Source organism: Passer montanus, unplaced genomic scaffold (genome assembly GCF_014805655.1).
Source record: "Passer montanus isolate IOZ18808 unplaced genomic scaffold, ASM1480565v1 scaffold42, whole genome shotgun sequence".
Classification (NCBI taxonomy): domain Eukaryota; kingdom Metazoa; phylum Chordata; class Aves; order Passeriformes; family Passeridae; genus Passer; species Passer montanus.
In genome coordinates this window covers 6,787,175-6,806,845 of record NW_024369041.1, presented here as the reverse complement: position 1 = coordinate 6,806,845, position 19,671 = coordinate 6,787,175, and the positions used below count along the sequence as shown (strand labels likewise).

Here is a 19,671-nt window from a genome sequence, read left to right as displayed (position 1 = left end):
AAGAGAACTAAGGGGAAGAAACCCCACAGCTTTGTTTCCTGCATTTTTGTGTCCTATTTCCCAGGAGTCCCTCCCCACAAGTGGCTATGGAAGGGTGTTTGTAGCAGGATCACACAGCCTCTGCCTCCCCAGGAAGCCAGGCTGAAGAAAGGTTGCTGTTGAGAGAGCAGGAAGATGAAAAGGTGGAAAAATAACACTTGACCCATCTACAGCCATGAAAGCTACACTTTGTTGTGTCAGACATCCCCAAGGGACATGGAAGAGAGCAGAAGGTTTTGGGATTTGCTCCCATTATTCATTAGGGCACTCACACCATCATAATGGAAGCAGGGAGAAAAAAACCCACCAAAATAAAATCAAGCCAAACAAACACTGACTGGTTTTTCTAGGATGGGAAAGAACACAAAGCATTCCTAACTGTGGCTTTTTTTTTTTTTTTTTTTTTTTTTTTTTTTTTTTTTTTTGTTCTGGATGGAGCACCAACATACAAGTTGCCATTTGTCCTCACATTAGGGGAATTCACTTTGGTCTGCTTCTTTCCTGTACCCCAACTTCTGCTTTCTCTTCCAAATTCTAATTTAATCTCGAAATCCTTAAATCTTGCCTTGTAGAAAGAAGTCCTTTCCCAAGAGTATACTTTCCATCAAAAACTCTGCCCAAAGATTCTAAGCTCTTGAGAATTTCAGGCTGCTCATCTGAAGGGAAAAACATGGATGGCTCCACATGGAGGCCTCCAAAAACTTGGGGTACACTGGCAATGAGAAAGTCTGACCTAGGAATAAGGCTCAGTCTTTAAAACTAAAACCAGGTCTCAAATCCAGTAATTAAATAAAAAAGAAATCCATGGGTGAAAATAAATCTCTGCCTATAAAAATAATCCAGAAAAATTCAGTTTTGCTGGTAATATGATCTGAAGTACTATCACCCCATTCAGTACAACACAGGGAAAATCGTAAAATAATTCATTTATTCCTTAAGAAAGGTCAAGTTCACTCCCTTCAGGATTGCTCACATGAGCACAATTGCAATGTAATTTACTATTGTACCTAAATTACTTTATATAAAGAGATATCCATCCCATGGTGGGAAACTGTCAAATCTGAACATCTCTGCTGATCTCAAGATGATCTTTAAAGGTCAGGCACGGTACCTGTGTGTCTGACTGTGAAAACAAGCAAGAGTTATTTGGGAAAATGTTTTTATTCTGTGAGATTTGCTGGTCTCTGACTTCCCGCGAATTAGGAATGATTGAGCTCAATGTGCCATGGCACAATGAGACTAATATCTATTTCTAAAGAGCAGGATTTTCTGTTTATTGCCAGAACACAATCACCACATGCACTGATGGAATAAAATGTCCCAGCCACTGTTTTGAGATCTTCATCCCAAACCCTTAGAAAAGCCATTCCAACCTCAATAACAGACCCTTGGAAGTAACAGTGCCACGGAAGAACTAAAATAAAGATGAGATTTCACATTTTAAGTGAGCTAGAGACTTGTTTGTATGGTCAAGAAAAAAAATTAGGTGGATTTCTGCATCTCTTGGAAATCCCAATATCAAGTTTGGTCACTGGAAATGTAGAACACCATGTATTCCTTATTATGTTTTGTATTTCAGACTGAGTTGGGTTGGAAGATGCCTCAAAGCTCACCTCATTCCAACTCCCTTGCTGTGGGCAGGGACACCTCCCACTAGACCAGGTGGCTCCAAGCCCCAGCCAGCCTGGCCTTGGACACTTACAGGGATGGGGAGTCCACAACTTCAACCTCTCTTTCTAAAGGCTTTCACAAAGTTTTTTTGATGGCAAAGTTGGTTTGGATTTATTATTAACCCCCTTGCTGTTAGCACAGATTTATTTCTAATGAGTAGGGAGGATGAAAGGCTAAGAGAGACAAGCTATGGCAGCCAAACCATTTCAGCTGAGGGGGTCATTCCACCAAAACTGAGCAGCCCACAACTGGAACACATCAGGATTCAACAGCAGCTTGCCAAGAACCAACACATCTGATTCAAAGAGCACATCCATCTTCATTGCCCTCCTTTGGACTCTCCTGACTGCAAGGAGAACCACCCCAGGAGGAAGGAAAAGAGCCTGGTTTTAACAACCACCCAAGTACCAGAGCTTTTCAGCACACACAGGTGTATTAAAAATCGGTTTATTGAGGAGTTTTACCCATAAATGCATTTATCCATCTGACTTTGAGCAATCCCAACAAGGAAATCCTCCCAGAATAACAGCAGAGAGGTTCCACCAGCATCACCTGGCTTTATTCACCATCTCAAACACCTGTATCTGATAAACCACAGCCACACACAGCACAAAAACAGACCCAGCTTGCAAGGTTGAAAAAACCCCAAAGCTTAAACACACAAAATAAAAAGCAGGAGAGAGTAGTAACTAACTCTCAGGAGTAACAGCTGACTGTAACAGGGTAAAGTACTTCATCCCATCAAAGTACACTACACAAATGTAATGCTCAGACCACAGATTAATAGTCTGAGAACTGTCTGATTTGTCAGGAGAATTAAGATACTGGAAAAAGGGACATTGATATTCTTTTGAAATTTCCATGACTACAACCAAGTTTTTCCATTTTAGAGGTGTCCATAAACTCATGTTCCTAAATTCAGATGGAACCAACAAGCAACCTTACAAAAGCCACATAGGAAACCCAGATCATCACATTGTTAAAACTCCTTTCATGCTGCAGAGTAAAATTTCAGCTTTACCCAAACAAACCAAATACTGACCAGAACTTTGTCCTCTGGTACCGTCCCACTGACTTAAGAAAAATTAAGATGGGCTGTTTGCCATAAGGGCCTTAAAGACTGGTTATAAATAATTTGTGTTATAAATAACTGTGGGGCACTCACCGTTGCGACTCTCCTCGTCAATGGGAACTATTGTGGCTGGAGGACCTGTTCTGGCCAACTTGCAATCTATAAAGATGAAAACAAGAGTTATTTCTCATTCCAAAAGTAGGATCTCTGGGGTTTTGTTGTTGGTTTGTTGTTTTTTTTTGAAGTCAGCATATTTGGCATACTGAAGGCAAATATTCCCTTAAATATGATGCAGGTATGAGGTACAACTGATTGCAAAGTTACACTCACAAAGGTTCAAAACAAAGCTGTTTTCTTATCCCTTACTCAGAGAAACTTAGTAAAGCAAAGGAGGATGTGATGATAAAAGATGTCAGGTGTGGTCCATATTTAGAACACTTGAACTGCAAAAACGTTATATGGTTTTTCCTCTTCCTTTGCATGTCATGAACACACGCCCCTCAAATCACAGAATCATGGAATGGTTTGGGTTGAAAGGGCCTCAAAACCCATCCAGTGCCACCCCTGCCATGGACAGGGACACCTTCCACTATCCCATGCTCCTCCAAGCCCCATCCAACCTGGCCTTGGACACTGCCAGGGATCCAGGGGCAGCCACAGCTGCTCTGGGCACCCTGTGCCAGGGCCTGCCCACCCTCCCAGGGAAGGATTGTTGTCACATTCCACCATGATCCACTTGGATGGCTACACTAATGAATCTGTTTGTGTTTTGCTTTAGAGATCCCATTAGGAATCTCAATGTGTGTCAGGACACAGGGAATAAGATGGTAATTTAACCCAAAGACATAACAAAGGAATGACTGAAAGGTATAAATCATAATTAAAGCTTCACAACAGAAACAAACATAATTTGTATTTAATTGCAACAAAAAGGATCTACTTAGTGAATGGAATTTTAATAACTCTAAGGAGAACACAAAAGAAAAGCAGACGAGCAATGTTCAGGAAGTCATATTTTGCCATCTTACCCTCATATTGCCAGTCTGGAGTCAAAAGTTTAGTCATCAATGGAAGCAGAGCAGAATAACGAAAGAAAATAAGTAAGAGTTTGTTGGTTTACTCAAAAGAGAGGTTCAAAGATATCAAGCAGTACATGCAGAGCTAGCAAATGCATAAGTGTAGCCTTAAAATACATAAAAGCATGATCACCACATGTGATGACTGTTTTAGGACCAATCAGGTTTTCTACATTAAACAGCAGAAAACCACTATCCCCTTTAAAGCACATGGAAATAAAAGTTCATTAGGAAGAGCTTTTAATTTTCCAAGAGCCTCATTGAGTCAGTGAGAAAAGAGACAACCATTCTCCTTCCCAATTCACCACTCAGAACTATGTGAGACCACCCAGGATTTTATAGACTTGGAGGCTCCTGTGATGCACAGCTTAACCAAACTCCATTTGTATAAAATGATACCTTCTAATCAAGCTCTGGGATCAAAACAGGAAAGAAATACTCAGGTATTACTGGTTTGTTTTGGTTTTTTTGAGGTGTATATTTTGCACACAAATCCCCACAGAAAATAATCTGTAAATTGAACAGAAGAATAAGCTGAGGTAAATTCTCATCTTATCATAAAAATTACACACTTGTGGACTTCAAAGGACCCAAACTACAGCTTGTTACAGCCCCTAATTGCCCAAGTACAGACAAGACCTTCACCGTGAGAACAGTGAAGCATTTGCTCAGATCTCTATTTAGGTGAAGCCCCTAAAGGACATCTCTACAACACTGAGTTTTCCTCCAGCAACAGCTTTGTGTTGCCCCTGAGGAGTTCAAACATCTCAGCACCACAGGGAAAGGACTGAGCACGGCATTCCCTGAGCCTGTCCATCCACATGGACAGTGATGGGATTCCCAGAGCACAGCATGGTGTGCACACAGCTCTGCCACAGCCCCAGGGAGGAGAGCCCCCAGGCTGTGTGGGCAATGTGCTCAGGGCTGGGCACTGCCCAGGGAAGAAGTTGTGCCTCCTGGGCAGGGCAATTGCTGGGCTCAGGCCCTGCCCGTGGCTCTGGTGCCATCAGAGATCCACCACCATGCTGGGTTTGTTGTCACAGAATCCTTCAGGCTGGAAAAGACCTCCAAGACCTCCGAACCCAACCCGTGACCAAATACCTCCATGCCCACTTCACCATTTCAAAGTGCCTTAGACAGTCTAAATAAAATTATTAATGCATGAACTCTCCCTCCTTTTTCCTTTCATTCTTATATAGTCTACTTTGATACATAACAATTGAAAAATTTCAGTTTGTTTGGTTTTTAAGAATTAAATTAACTATTATTTTAAAGCTTTTTTGTTTTGCAGGATTTAACAGAGCAAATAAATCACCAGGAAAACCACATCTTTCATACCACTGTACTTTCCTACGAGCACACTGTGTGGGCAGATAAGAAATGTTTGCATTATCTATATGAAATATGGCCTTTTATTTTTTTTTTCCCTGCTCTCATTTTTTCACTAGATACAATAAACCTTCCAGGGCCATAACAAAATCAACTTTAACTTTTTTCTAGAGATGTATGTTTTCATTTTGTAGAGGTTTAGGATTTGGGAAACTGAAGAACCCTTCAGCAAACTCTTAATTAGGGCAAAGAAGCTCAACAATATAAGCTTTTACTGCAACTTTATTTTCAGGAACAGCCCTGCTATACCCCATACAACAGTGACTAGAAAAATAAAAGCAAAAACCAGACTAAATTACCAAATTAAAATCCAAAAGCAGGGACAATTTTTAAGTCTAAAAATTGCATATATCTTAATAAAAGAATAATCAACATTTTTCTAAAAACTCCATGAGATTTTCCCCCATCTTCTCTGTTTCCATGGTATTTTCTCCTTGCTGGGTGTACCAGTGAAAGTTTCAGCCAAATCAGGCCAACTTCTAATTTATATTTAATTACAAAAAATATCAAAATTACATACCAAATTGCATGTTCATACTAACAACTTTTCCCAAAGCTGGTTTTCCATCAAATACACCTGAATTTCCAGAATGATAAACAAAACATTGTATAGTGCATTTCAAAGGAATATTCAGCATTCCAATGTGGATCTTGGGAGTCTCAGAGAAAAGGCAGGACTGGCCACTGAAATACAGCAACTTTCAGAGGATTTATTGCAACTGTGAGCAGGTGAAGCAAGAAAATTTATCATGAGATAAATTTCAGTGAAAAGAAGAGATTAGAGGAAGAGCCAGAAGTATGGTGGGGGGGGGAACCCCAAACAGGATGGAAGTAGGAAACTTCTGGTTTACCCCATGGCACCAGTAAGAGATTTGTGAAGAAAAAAAGTTTTATTGCATAGATAAGGGTTTACAGATTATTTCACATCACTTCACCATGCCAGCACTACCTAAACCTCCTTTTTCAGTCACTGTCACCTCACACTTCCCTTCTGCAGGAACAAACCTAACAAAGCCACAGATGCACTTCCATCACTATGCCCTGAACAGATAAATCTAAAACTGCAGTGGACACAAATTTCCAATTCAGAGACAATAATTTTAATTAAAAACCTTGAAGACAAGCAGCATGTTACATATATATATATGGAGGTCCCTTTTTTTCCCTTTACAAAAGATAACCAATAAGCAGCAATATGGGTTCAAAAAACCCTAAGCTCAAGCACTCTGCTGTACAACCAGACATCAGCCAGAGATGGTGAGAATTCCTGGGGACATGAAAAAACATCTTTGGACTGAGCCAAGTGCAGAGAAAAGTTATTGCCATCATCAGGAGGATGAAGAGTCTGTCTTATAGAGATGACAGAAGCTGGAATTTCTTTAATTACGAAAAGTGGAAGCTCTCTGGAAATACACTTGGGTAAATTAGCAAGGAGGAAAAAAGAAGTTCCTTAAGCTAAAGAGCAACACCAATGAGCAGTGTCCCTTAGGAAACTGTCCTCAGTGCTGTTACATGAAAGAGGCTCTGAATGAATCCCAGAATGTTTGGGCTGGAAGGGACCTTAAAGCATGTCCAATGCCACCCCTGCCATGGCAGGGACACCTTCCACTGTCCCAGGCTGCTCCAAGCCCCATCCAGCCTGGCCTTGGGCACTGCCAGGGATGCAGGGGCAGCCACAGCTGCTCTGGGCACCCTGTGCCAAGGCCTGCCCACCCTGCCAGGGAACAATTCCTTCCCAATATCCCATCCATCCCTGCCCTCTGGCAGTGGAAGCCATTCCCTGTGTCCTGTCCCTCCTTCCCTTGTCCCCAGTCCCTCTCCAGCTCTCCTGGAGCCCCTTCAGGCCCCGGCAGGGGCTCTGAGCTCTCCCTGGAGCCTTCTCCTCTCCAGGTGAGCACCCCCAGCTCTCCCAGCCTCGCTCCAGAGCAGAGGGGCTCCAGCCCTCAGAGCATCTCCAAGGCTCCTTGGGACTCATTCCGCATCTTTCAAATTTTTTCTCCAGTATTTTTTTTAAATGATCCTCAGCAGAAATTATTTCATCACTAAGACTGCTTTATTCAGCCCCCAAAAATGGACAGAATAACTGCAGCCTCAAAGGTGACTTAGGAAGGAAATATTTCCACAAGACTTTAAACCCAAAGAGCAGAAAGGTGCTCCATGTCAGTGTATGGGCCTTGGCAGAACTCTTTTAGCCATTATTTTACCTCTTCCAATTTTACACTGCAGTTTATTACCAGAATGTATTACCAGAACATGCCTCTGTTCCAATTTTCTCAACAAAAAAACAAGTTGTCCTTGAAATTCCTGGGCATAATGGAGTAGTTTTTGAAGTCAAATCATGATAAATCAAACACACTTTAAAAAGGAAAAGCATTCCATAAATGAGCTTCCCTCCCTACAGTTTTCATGATGCATTTTATGTTTAGGCAGCAATGCTGGTAAATGGAATCCTGAGGCAGCAGTGCCCCTGCCCCAAACTCCTTACAGGAAAGGCAAATAGGACTTGCTGAATAAAACAAGAAGCTCTGAAGGCTTTCCTAAGACCTTGCAGCAAATAATTTCTGTTCCTGTTGTTAACTTCACTGTTTTTCCTAACAGCGCTTCTGGCTTTACCCTTCTTTAATCAAGAGAAGGGGATAAACAAAGGGCCTCTCTCCTTGGGAGCAAAGTGAAAACCTCTTTAGCAAACTCTCCATGTAACAGTGTCAAGGCTCAGCTCTATTTGGTTTCTGCTGGCTAATTTTCATTATTTTAATTTCTAATTATTTTTAATGAGATGGCTCAGAGGAAACTCTCAATCACTGTCCTAGGTGAGACACTCAGCAAGGTCAAACAGCCTGAGCACAGACAAACACAACAACTTGAAAAATCAGGTATTTTCCCAGCAGACACCTGCTGGATCATCTTCCTTCCACCTTTGAAACCCCTACAAATCCCCTTGCCAAACAGCATTCCTATTCCTTGGAGGACTTCTCTCTGTTTTACAGCTAAAAGCACAGAAAATAATCTATAAAAATTAAAACCATGGATAATGAACCAGCTAATAACAAACTTCCTGTGTGTGGAACCAACAGGCAACACCCAGAGCTCTGCAGACACCCAAGAGGAGAGTCTCCAGTGGGAGGTGTAAAAAACTGGATGGTCTTGGAGGTCCCTTCCAACCCAGACCACCCTGTGACTCTGTGGTCACACAAACTGGGGTTTGCCTGACAGCCAAATGTCCCTTCCAACCACCCCTGCCCCACAAACCATGGGGGTTTGCAGTTTCCAGCAGCTCCCTTTCTCCTCCAGAGTTCTTCTCTTCATTCCCGTCATCCCCAAGACCATCTGCATCCTCACAGCCTCTCTGCCAGGGGACTGCCACCTCCAAAGGCACCAGTTCCTCCAGAAAGGGCTTTCACTGGGTTTTCCACACTGGTCTCCTGCTCCCAGTCACTGGAGGGACTCTCAGACTCACAGGATGGTTTGGGCTGCAAAGAACCTTTGGGATCTTCAGTTCCAACCCCTGCCATGGGCAGGGACACCCTCCTCTATGAACAACAGGTTAAGGAGTAGCTGGAGACACCTGAACTCCTACAACACTCTTTGTGTGTGGAGGTTACCAGGCTGCATCAGCTTTTGCAAATCTCTCCTCAGAAACTTTTGTGCGAGGCCCCACACTCACATTTCTGAGAGGCCCCATGCTCACCCTTCACAGGGACAGCTGAACCTCACACACACTGAGACTGACAATGCAAGCATTCAGGTAAAGGAGTCACAGCCATCGAAAATTGCATTTATAGTCCCCCTACCAAACACAATCACTTGGAAACCCCAAATAGCCACTCATACTTCCTATATCTCTAAATTCCAGCTCAATGAAACATTTGAATGACGTGGGAGCAGTGTCAGGAGAGGGCTGTTCTGGTCTTCGTGTCACATGGCTTCAAAGTTGATGAAGAAAAATAGCTTGGCCCCAAAGCCCTAAAAGTTTATGTGACTTCAAGCACAAAAAGTCTCCCACACAAGACTCGAGAGGGGATTTGTATTTGCATTAACAGAACACAGCTGTGAGAAAAAAGTTCCCTAACTCAGTCCTATCCCTCCAAAGACAAAAGGAATTTCACCTTGACACAAAAAATAAGTGAGGAGCTCTTCAGGGAGAACAGCACAATCATCATCTGGAAAACAAACAGCCAACCTGAACCTTCCTGGGACACGATTCTGGGAAGTAACTGCAATCTCCTTCTGAGCACTCCTGAACTAAAACTGGGAAAAAAATCCACTTCCACATGCTAATCACCAACTCTTTTTCCAGCTGCTGCAGAAGCACTCAATCATTACTCTGAATTATTTCATTATTTGTCTTATATTCAAGTTTGCTTTTATTTAGTCAGATAAATTGTTCCATTTCTTTTTATTTAAACAGTCACAGGGAGTGCAATGGGCAATTTCAAACTCCTGACTCAGTTCCTAGCAGATACTCAGCCCAATTGAAAAGACTTTCCATCTAATAAAGTTCTACCCACTAACTGTCGAAGGAAATTATTTTATTTGTGTGCAGAAAAAAAAAGTTCATTTTTTATTTTTAACTGAAATGAGGATCAGACTCTAAACCTTGTCAGTAATTGTGGAAGGCGCCTCAGCATCAATCCCTTACTTCCTAGGGCTGCCCCCAAAGACAGGAAAGAACGAAGTATTAAGTCTAAAATTTGTCTTTTTGTTAATCTTTCCAAACTCTGCCTGAATCCATGAGAGTGTGCAGCATCCAGAACATCTTGGAGCAAGCTAAATTTGAACAAGTGATGGCTTGTTCACATGCAACCACCTCATCACAGTGAAGGAAGAAGCAGCATCCAACCATTCCCTACTGACCTTCTATTCCCTCCATGTCTCCAATAAACCACTTTATCATCCCCAAACACTGCAGCAAAAAAGAATTTATGGCGAGTTCAGGGCTCTGATCCGCTTCAGTGACTGTGAGCTGTCAATAAGACAAATGGCAAAATGGAAAATTCTTCAAGGAGCCACTAAAGCCACTTTATTTGATATGCATGTGAAAGAAAACACCTTGGATAGCACAACATTCAACGTGGAGAAAATCTCTGTGGGAAGGAGGCAATGACAACTTTGGTGCTACAAAAAGCCTGACCCAGCAAGCAAGTCCAAATTATTTCCTACAGAGTTCAAAAAAAGCAGAGGGGAATTTTCTAGGACCTAGAGGGGAGCAAAAAGTCTGGATTTGTTATGCTGTTTCTTTCCCTCTCTGTTTATAAGCATTTTAATTTATCTCCAGAAAATTAAAAAAAGCCAGCTCTCAACATTCACCAGTTTTAGTTTCATTGACACTTTTCTTCAACCATGAACCCTTTCCATCTTAGAGAGGGGAAGAAAAGAGCTTCTGGAAGAGAGTTTGTAGAGTCAAAGATAAAGACAGACTGAGAAAGCTGGGGCTGCTCAGCCTGGAGAAGAGAAGGTTGTGTGGAGACCTCACAGCTCCTTTCAGGACGTGAAGGGGCACAAGGAAGCCAGAGAGGGACCCTGCATTAGGAACGGGAGTTAACAGGACAAGGGGGAATGGGTTCAGAATGAGACAAGGGAAATTTAGAAGGATATTGGGAAAGAATTGTTCCCTGGCAGGGTGGGCAGGCCCTGGCACAGGGTGCCCAGAGCAGCTGTGGCTGCCCCTGGATCCCTGGCAGTGCTCAAGGCCAGATTGGACATTAGGGCTTGGAGCAGCCTGGGACAGTGCAAGGTGTCCCTGACATTGCATGGGCTGGAATTTTGGGTCTTTAATGTCCCTTCCAACCCAAATATTCTCCAATTTTAAAGTATTTAAAGGCTTTTCTCCCCATTTCTCTACATGGTTAAGCCCATCAAACACTTAGAGAAGTTTTGGAGACACAAAGTGAGAATCATGAAGTCCCATCCTCAAGCCTGAGTCACCAATAACACTGTGGCCATTTTAAATGAGGAATTAAGTTTTTAATGAGGACACAGACACTTGATTTCTGCCTTAGCACCAGCTGGAAATTCAGAGTTTGTGTGTGTGGCACACACAAGATCCAGGATGGAACAAGCCCAGAACTAAAGGCAACTAAAACACTGCCAGCACAATGAGTGCCATGAGGGCAGTTGTGCCCCTGAGGTGGCTGGTGATGGGACAAGCTGCTGAGAGAGCACAATCCAAGCTATCTCCATCTTTCACAACCCCAGCCTGGGGTCTTTTATGGATTGAAACCACCAGCAAAGCTCCTGGGAGCTGGCAATGCCTGGGAAAGAGAGAGCAGCTTTTCCAACCTGGAGAGGCCAGCAGTGAAATTCTTGCAGGCTGAGTTAAAGCACCTCACATTTCTCTCTGCCTGAACAGGTATTTCTGTTCCCAGCTGCACTTGATTCTCCAAAATGCCCCAGCTGCTCCTGAAGGAAGCAGTGCTTTGTCCTTACCTCCACTCCCATTCAGCAGGGAACACTCAGGGGGAAAAACACAGCCATGAAAGAGTCTCTAAAACTCCATTTACAAACGGAGGGTCCTCATAAAGAGCCACATAGAGCCATACATTTAAACGGAGTAACCAAGCAACCCCACTGCAGGGGAAAATGCCCCGCCTTGTTTCCTGTGTGGCCATTCAGCTCCACAGCTGGGCAGTTTCGGAGGAGCTTGGCATAACCTTTTGCATTAGCTGGCTTGTGCTGCCATGGCTCTGCATTGAAAATGGCATAAGAAGGGCTTTCACGGGCTATTTTCAGCTCTTCCTGAGAGAAATCCCTAATTGGAGAGTCTGGGAAGGCAAACCTGAGCTTGATTCAGACCCATTTGAGATCCTGCTTAAACCTCCAGAGTTTGTGTGCTTTGATCAGAGTTAATCTCTGCTCTGAAATTTGGAGCTTAGGCATTCCAAGACTTTAGGGAGAGGTGAATTTGTGGATGGGCTTGGTTTGAAACTGCACAAAAAGTGAGGTTGTGGGACAATCCAGCACAAAAAGAAAAAAAAAAGGACAAAAAGCAAATAAAGACCATTATGAAAAGCTCCGGTTCCATTTCAGGACATGCAACCTGATCAGCCAATTTATCTCGTGGCTTTATTCTGCCATTCTTTTTTTTTTCTTTATTTTATTTACAGATACAGTATCTCTAAAGCGTTTGGGACCTACAAATTGCCCTGCCAGTGCTGTGCTTTGCTATTTTATTTTTACAGCTTGAGATGAATGCAGAGCCATCCCTCTTTCATACATTGTGCTTTTAGATTGAAATAACTCCCCATTTTACAAGCAGTTTTGGACTTGACAGGAGTCTTTAAAATCATACTTGTGCCTGAAAACACTGTAAAGCACATAAAAACATGATACTATGCCAAGCAGCAGCTAAAATTACCATTACCAAAAGTCATTTTTAAGACCATTAAAAAGCACTGGATGAGTCGAGAGAAGCTGCAATATCTTCAGAAGTGCTTTCAAAAGTTGATTAAATCTGCTTTTAACCATTCCTATGCCCCCAGCATTCAAACTTTATCTTATTTTCAATATTTGTTGAGATTGCATTTTCCCTATAATGCCTGTAATGCATTTAAGACAGAGCTCTCATAGAGGAGGATGAAAAATTTATAATATTGGAACTTCAACTCATTTTTGATACTATAAGCAACTCTTAAAGTAAATTCTGACTGCTGTAGTACCAGTAGTAAAGGCAACTTGGGAAAAGCAGTTGGAGATTCTCCTAACATTTCACATTGTCAGAATTTCTTTAAAATCAAATAAATTGGCATTTATTAACTGAAACATGACTTGAGCCAATAACATTCACCCTTGCCATGTACCTAAAGGGTAAATTTGTCAGTTTTACATCTTAGGTTAAGTATTGAGGTTGATAATCACATTTAATAACCAGGCTTCTCATCTTGCCCAGAAGAATTTCTCCTGTTTCAGTCTAGATTTTTATATGTCTAAAACAGGCACAGAAAAACCTCAGTTTGTGTTCCACAGAACTGATGGCAATGAGCCAAGGTGAGAGAAAGAAGCATTAAAAGTAATTTTTAAACTAATTTTAGGGGAAAAAAACCTCCGTGGAGTTTTGATATGGATACAGGAATATGGTTCTCTGTAAAAACAGATGTCAAATTTTAAAATACTTCAATACCACATGAATAACATTGAATGTAGTTTTGAGGCTGTGATTTCAGTGGCTTCCTTTAAAAAGCAGTCCTTTATAAGTTGGGATAGAAAGAATTACACATGAAACCTCCAACTTTGAGGTTTTAAGATTCTAAACCCTGCCCCTCAACCTAAAATATTACATCCACACATTATTAAAAAAATGAATTAAGTTGTCAGTGTCTGGTAGGACAATTTTGCTCCTCTGAAGTCACCTCTCCAAGGCTATAAGTATTTCAATAATTCCAGAACCTTCTCCCTGGTGCCAGTCTCCAGCAGGTAACCCAGGAAAACAGGTGCTAATTAAGCTGCCACTCCTAGGATTGTTTGTGTTCCAGAGAATTAACCACCTATTTGGGGAGATTTACATATTGTGCCTATAAATAGCTCTCTCCTGACATCTCTAATGAAGGCAGTGTTGATCAACATCTTCCTGTAATTTAATCAGGTCCTCGAGCAGCAGTGGGAGAAGGTGAGGATGTGGCTTTGCCATCCCAAGACATCCCCTTGTCTTAAAAAAACAATTCCCTCAGCTCAAACTCTCCCTTAGACACTGCTAAAAATACCCAAAGAGATTGCCACAAGTGTATCTTAATTAAAATAATGACATTTTCTCCATCTTTCCCCAGAAATGCAACCCTATTCTGGAGGAACGCATCCTACAGTCATGGGACTGCCCTGAATTTTCCACCTGAAAGCAGGGAATTCTCCATTCTATCCCTGCAGGAACAACCACCTGTACCACTGAGGACTCACCTGGATGTTTAAAGGCTGGACCTTGGTACTGTGGCTTAACTAAGCCATGATTTAATTCCCACTGAATGCTGTCATCAGTAAGACAAGGTGCTGTGCTTTGCAAAGACTTATAGATTTTAAGTATCCAAAATTAGCAACCAAAAAAAGCCCCAACAGGGCCAAAATGTTGGTTTTAAGCCCATTTCCAGGCAGACATGCAGTGGCAGAACCCAGGAAATGGCAGGGAATGAACTTCCCACTTACACTGGAGGTTTCATAAAGTTATCTCACTTTGCACAGAGCATGCTGACACAAAGTCAGAGATGGAAAAATTGCCCAGCCAAGGACATGGAAAGTGCTGCCCTCTTAGGGTGTGAGAGGAAAACAGGCTCCAAAGTCACAGAAGGTCCTTTCTCCCCCTCAAAAAAGGTGAATGCACCTAAGACATTGTGCAGCTCCTGAGTCCCAGCCATTTGCATGCTCCCCATCCATGAAGAATGTGGAATAAGGAGACTTCCCAAGAAGTGTCACCCTTGGAAGTGTCTGTTAATGAATTATGGTCCAATGGGTTCAATACTTGAAGCCTGAGCTGCTTTCTAACCTAGAGCCAGCCTGTGTTCAAACAGCCTGAGTTCATTAGGAAAGCAATGTAGATTTCAGTGCTGGAGAGCTACAGAGTTATTTGTGGCTCTCCTGGTGAGCTGCACACTTTGGAGATGTAATTTGTTGAGTAAAAACCAAGGTTATCTTAGTTTTGTAATTAAAATTGTTCCCAGTCCACAATGTGTTACAGGAGATGTGCTTTGGCTTCCTGCCCCACAGTTTATCATTCATATATTCAGGTAAATTCACAAAATATCTCCAAATTTGCAAAAAACAAACAAACAAAAAAAATCCCAACCCAGAAAACAGCAAAAGGAGAAAGGGGGAATGCAAAATCAGTGCTTTCTTCAAATTTCATGTTAGAAAAACTTTTTGGTAACAAGCATGAATGGGGGACTTAAACCTTCTTTTTTCTTAAGTACTTATTTAATAAGCAAACCAAATCCTGAGATGTATGGACAGATCTCTGGCATCCTCTCTTATTCCTGCCACAATCTCATTATCCTCATATTTGGAAAGTTTGGGCCCTATTAAATCCAAAACTGCCTGGAAATTGCAAAATGGTGAGAGCCTTTGATTGCCTTTGAACCAATTTAGGATTTATTGTAAAGAATGGAAGGTTTACAGGTGTCTCCTCTGTAAAGAAACTCTGTGAGGAAGGAATTATGGGATGGGACAAAGGACTGTTTGACTCAGCACCTGTCAGCTCATTGTGCTCCCAAGCATCCACCTGGAGAGGATTACCAAAAAGTGATGTTAAAATCAGAGAGGCTGATCATGGAATCCCAGAATGGTTTGGGTTGAAAGGGACCTTAAAGCCCATCCAGGCCAGGGACACCTTCCAGTGTCCCAGGCTGCTCCAAGCCCTGTCCAGCCTGGCCTTGGACACTGCCAGGGATCCAGGGGCAGCCACAGCTGCTCTGGGCACCCTGTGCCAGGGCCTGCCCACCCTGCCAGGGAACAATTCCTAATTCCCAATATCCCATCCATCCCTGCCCTATGGCAATGGGAAGCCATTCCCCCTTGTCCTATCACAGCTGCTGCTGCTGTGTGGACTCTCCAGCCAATAAACACTAAAAGACTCCTTCCAAAAACTTTAGTCAGGATGGGTTTTTTTGTGGCTTATTTTTTCTTTAATAACGTGGTGAAAATAAAATGTAAGTATGGTTCATCTGCTGTCTGAAACCTTTATCATCAACCAACTGATAAATTGCAAGGAGAGAGTTACTGGGTTTCTGCTACATTGGAAAAGACATTTCATATCCCTTGCAATATTGACTCCAGAGCCTGAAAATATTTACTTCCCCATTTTTACCTCCTTAGAAAACACTTTCAAAAATAAACACCTTACAGGACAACCTGATTACCATCAAAATCTCTCTGTCTGGCTCCCCTCTCAGGAGAGTTGAAGCAATGGAAAAAATATCATTCCCTAAAAGGCAGCAGTAGAGTCCCCATCCCTGGAGGTGTCCAAGGAAGGGCTGGACGTGGCACTCAGTGCTCTGGGCTGGGGACAAGGTGAAGATTGAGCACAGCTTGGACTCCCTTTTCTTGGAAGGCTTTTCCAACCTCAATGACTATGAAATGGTAGGAGGAAAAAAAAATCATAAATTCTGCTCCTGGTGCTGGAAAGAAGCTGAACTTGCATTTTGTGTTTGTTTACCTAAGTACATTAATTTCATTTTAATTCACACATGTAAATTAGAACAAAATGCAACTCAGCTCCTTGTTGCAAAGACAATCAATTAAAAAAATACTAATAATAATGAATAAGGAGGATATTTGCTGGCAGAAATTAAGACTGATCATCTACCCTTGTAAGGATACAACTCTGCTCAGTGTTTTGGCTCCTATGGAAAATGGGAAGTGCCAAAGGAATCTCAGCTCTGCCTACCAGTGCTCCTTCCAAACACCTAAGGACACATAAAAACCTTCTCCAAGCAGCACCTGCCTGGAAAGGACAGAATTAGGAGCTGTCCTTCCTAGGTCAGCCCAATCCGGGTGCACATCCAGGAAAGTTTTCCATCAGCAAGGATAGGCAGCAAAAATAACGTGTTTGTTTTTAGCTGTACAAATTATAATTCACAAAAACACACCAGTAACTTGGACCCACAGGCTACACAGAGGCCACCAGCAGGAGGACAAAGCGATGCCTAAAGCTGGACTCAGTTAAGTTTCTAATAGCTGGAAATAAAAGGATTCAGGGCAGCTTTCAGATCCTTCCTGTAAGGTTTTCCCCTCAGAGATAGCACAGGAAATAATCCTGCAGATGAGACAGCAATTGCATGGGTATTTCTGTAGGATTTAAAGTCATCTTAGCGTTCAGTAATGCCCAAATTCTTCCCCTCCTAATTCCCTCCAGTTTTTGAAGCCCTGTTTTTTTGATTTTATCTCACCTACAGACACTGATAAAGAGGCAGCACACCTGACATGGAGCTTCTCAGCCCCTGCTCCAGCTCCAGGCTGGCTGAAATGGAGAGCTTGATTAATTTTGTATTAGCCAGCTGCACAATAAATCCCAAGCCATTGATTACACGGGAAGAACAAGCAGATAAGGTATTTTCTTTGCAGACCTCCAGTACTTAATTATACAAAGGTACTATCCACGGGGTAGGTGAGAAAACAACTGAGCACAGCTCTGGGAGCTCTTTATTATTTTCTGTGTGCGATTGTTCATGTTCTTTAAGTTTAAAATTAAGTGCTGTTTTTGGTTGGGGGCAAGATTCTAGTTCATGATGGGTTTAGTTCTGGACAAAGAAGAAACCATTTGTTTATCTGAAGCCATTCAGAGTTTGCCTTTCTCTGGCAGTTTGTCCATAACTGTTTTAATTAGCAGACAAGAAAGGGGTCAGTGATTATGTGGAGTGAGTTGGGATACTGAGCAGTTCAATGACATTTAAAATACTCTGTTACAATCAGGCTTCTTGCAAAGGCACAGCCTCTCCTCACCTTTTAATCACCAACTCCTGAGCAGAAAAAAAACCACTAGACTTGGAAAGCAAAGTGCTCAGCCCCTGGAGCTGGAAAACCACTGCCTGTGCCACTCCCCCCACTGATTTCCTTATCTAAACAGATCAAATTTGACTTATGAGGAGCAGTTGACTGGAGCAGCATTCCAGTGGCAGGAGGCTGTGTCATCCTGATTAGCTCCATTTGATTACAACTTCTTAATTGCTCATGTGCCTGAGATCACTAAATGAAAACAGAGGGGGAAGATTCTCTGAATATTCCAGATGGGACACAATAGGAATTGTTCCCTGGGAGGGTGGACAGCCCCTGGCACAGGGCGCCCAGAGCAGCTGGATCCCTGGATCCCTGGAAATGTCCAAGGCCAGGCTGGATGTGGCCCATTCTTTGAGTTACAGTTTCACCCTTTACTGGTTTTTTCTTTTCTTTTTCTTTCCTTTCGTAAATAATACAAAAAATGCACTTGCACATCATTTGTATTTGAACATCCCATATATCTTATCTCTTCTAACATAAGCAACTGAAGGAAATTTTCACAGCCTTGAATTTATTTCCACAGCAGCCATCAATCACTCAGAGATGTTATTTTGCTGGCTTTGTTGATAGAGATTTTGTTTATAGTTCCCCCTTCACCGAAACACCATATTCTACAAGATCTGATTCTTATGATAAACTCACAAAGTACCTTTGTCCTGGTAGGAAATCTATCCCAATTAAATGGGGCAGCAGTGAATCCTGTGGAGCACAGTGCTGCAGAGTGAGAAGAGGCTTTTGTTTGATAGATGGATTAGGAGCATTAACTTGGAGTTTTCTGAATATTTCTATGAATACAACAACAACAAAAAAATCCAAAGTAAATTTAAAAAACACCCCAAAGCATTGAAGAACCCGCTTCCTTTGTGTTTCTGTTGTGTAACAACAGAGTAACTGCTCAGAATCATAGAATAATTTCAGTGAAAAGGGACTTTTTTAAAGGCTATTTTTAGTTACCCTCCCTGCCATGAGCAGAGACAACTCCCACTGTCCCAGGCTGCTCCAAACCTCATCCAACCTGGCTTTGGACATTTCCAGGGATCCAGGAGCAGCCACAGCTGCTCTGGGCACCCTGTGCTAGGGCCTGCCCACCCTGCCAGGGAAAAATTTCTAATTCCCAATATCCCATCTGAAACTGCCCTCATCCAGTTTAAAGCCATTCCTCCTTGTCCTGTCACTCTACATCCTCATGAAAAGTCCCTCTCCGCAAAATGCTTTTGTTTTATATTTAGCACAAAACCCTTCAAACTGTCAGAAGATCACAAAGAACACCGTCCATATTTGTGCAATTGGTTTTGCAATAAAAATAGTAAAGGTAAACTTGGAAGGTTTAAAAAATAAAACACTGAAGAAGGAGCAAAGCTGAAGTTTTTGACTTGTGGATGTGAAACTTTACCTTCTAAACAAAACAGCAGCACACTGAGCTTTATAATAGTTCAGGTGGCAAGACCCCAACAATTTTATCGAACAAAAAGCCTCAGTCAAGAAATTTTTGCAAAGAGTAAAATCTCTTAACAGTAGTAAAATAAAACAATACTAAAATTCTTTTTTTTTTTACATTAGAAGATGGGAAAATAGAATTCAAACACCAGAAACTTTCATCCAGCACCATTACGTGGAATAAAAATAAATTACTCCACTATGTTTTCCTTGATTTTACTTTTTTCCTGTAGTTTTTTTCAAAATTTCCTATGATTTTGTAGTAATAAATTTTTGTGCTGTGTTATTTGGAATTGAATCAAAAGCCCAGCCACTTCTCAAGAAACACAATTAGGCTGCACTGGCCAACTGGTCATAGAGAAAAGTGACACCAGGCAACACCAGAAACCGTGGTTTAAGTTAAGACCGGCTGGAGGTCAAATTACATGTTTAAATGAGGGAGCCTCAAGATATTTCTCTGTGTTCCCCTCTAGGATCAAATAATTCCATTCAATCAGCTCTGCTTAGAAATAATTT

The 19,671-nt window shown here is 42.0% G+C and overlaps 1 protein-coding gene across 3 annotated transcripts in view; it reads right to left on the bottom strand.

Moving 5' to 3' along the window:
* Positions 1-19,671, bottom strand: part of PCDH15 (protocadherin related 15) — a 637,965-nt gene that overhangs the window by 234,568 nt on the left and 383,726 nt on the right. For 2 of the 3 annotated variants that reach the window (XM_039719693.1, XM_039719694.1), the window contains exons 7-8: positions 3,811-3,825; positions 2,876-2,941 (exon numbers count right to left, since the gene is read on the bottom strand). In XM_039719693.1, coding sequence (XP_039575627.1) covers positions 2,876-2,941; positions 3,811-3,825 — 81 coding nt within the window. The remainder of the gene's footprint in view (positions 1-2,875; positions 2,942-3,810; positions 3,826-19,671) is intronic. The other variant, XM_039719696.1, reaches the window with a different exon arrangement.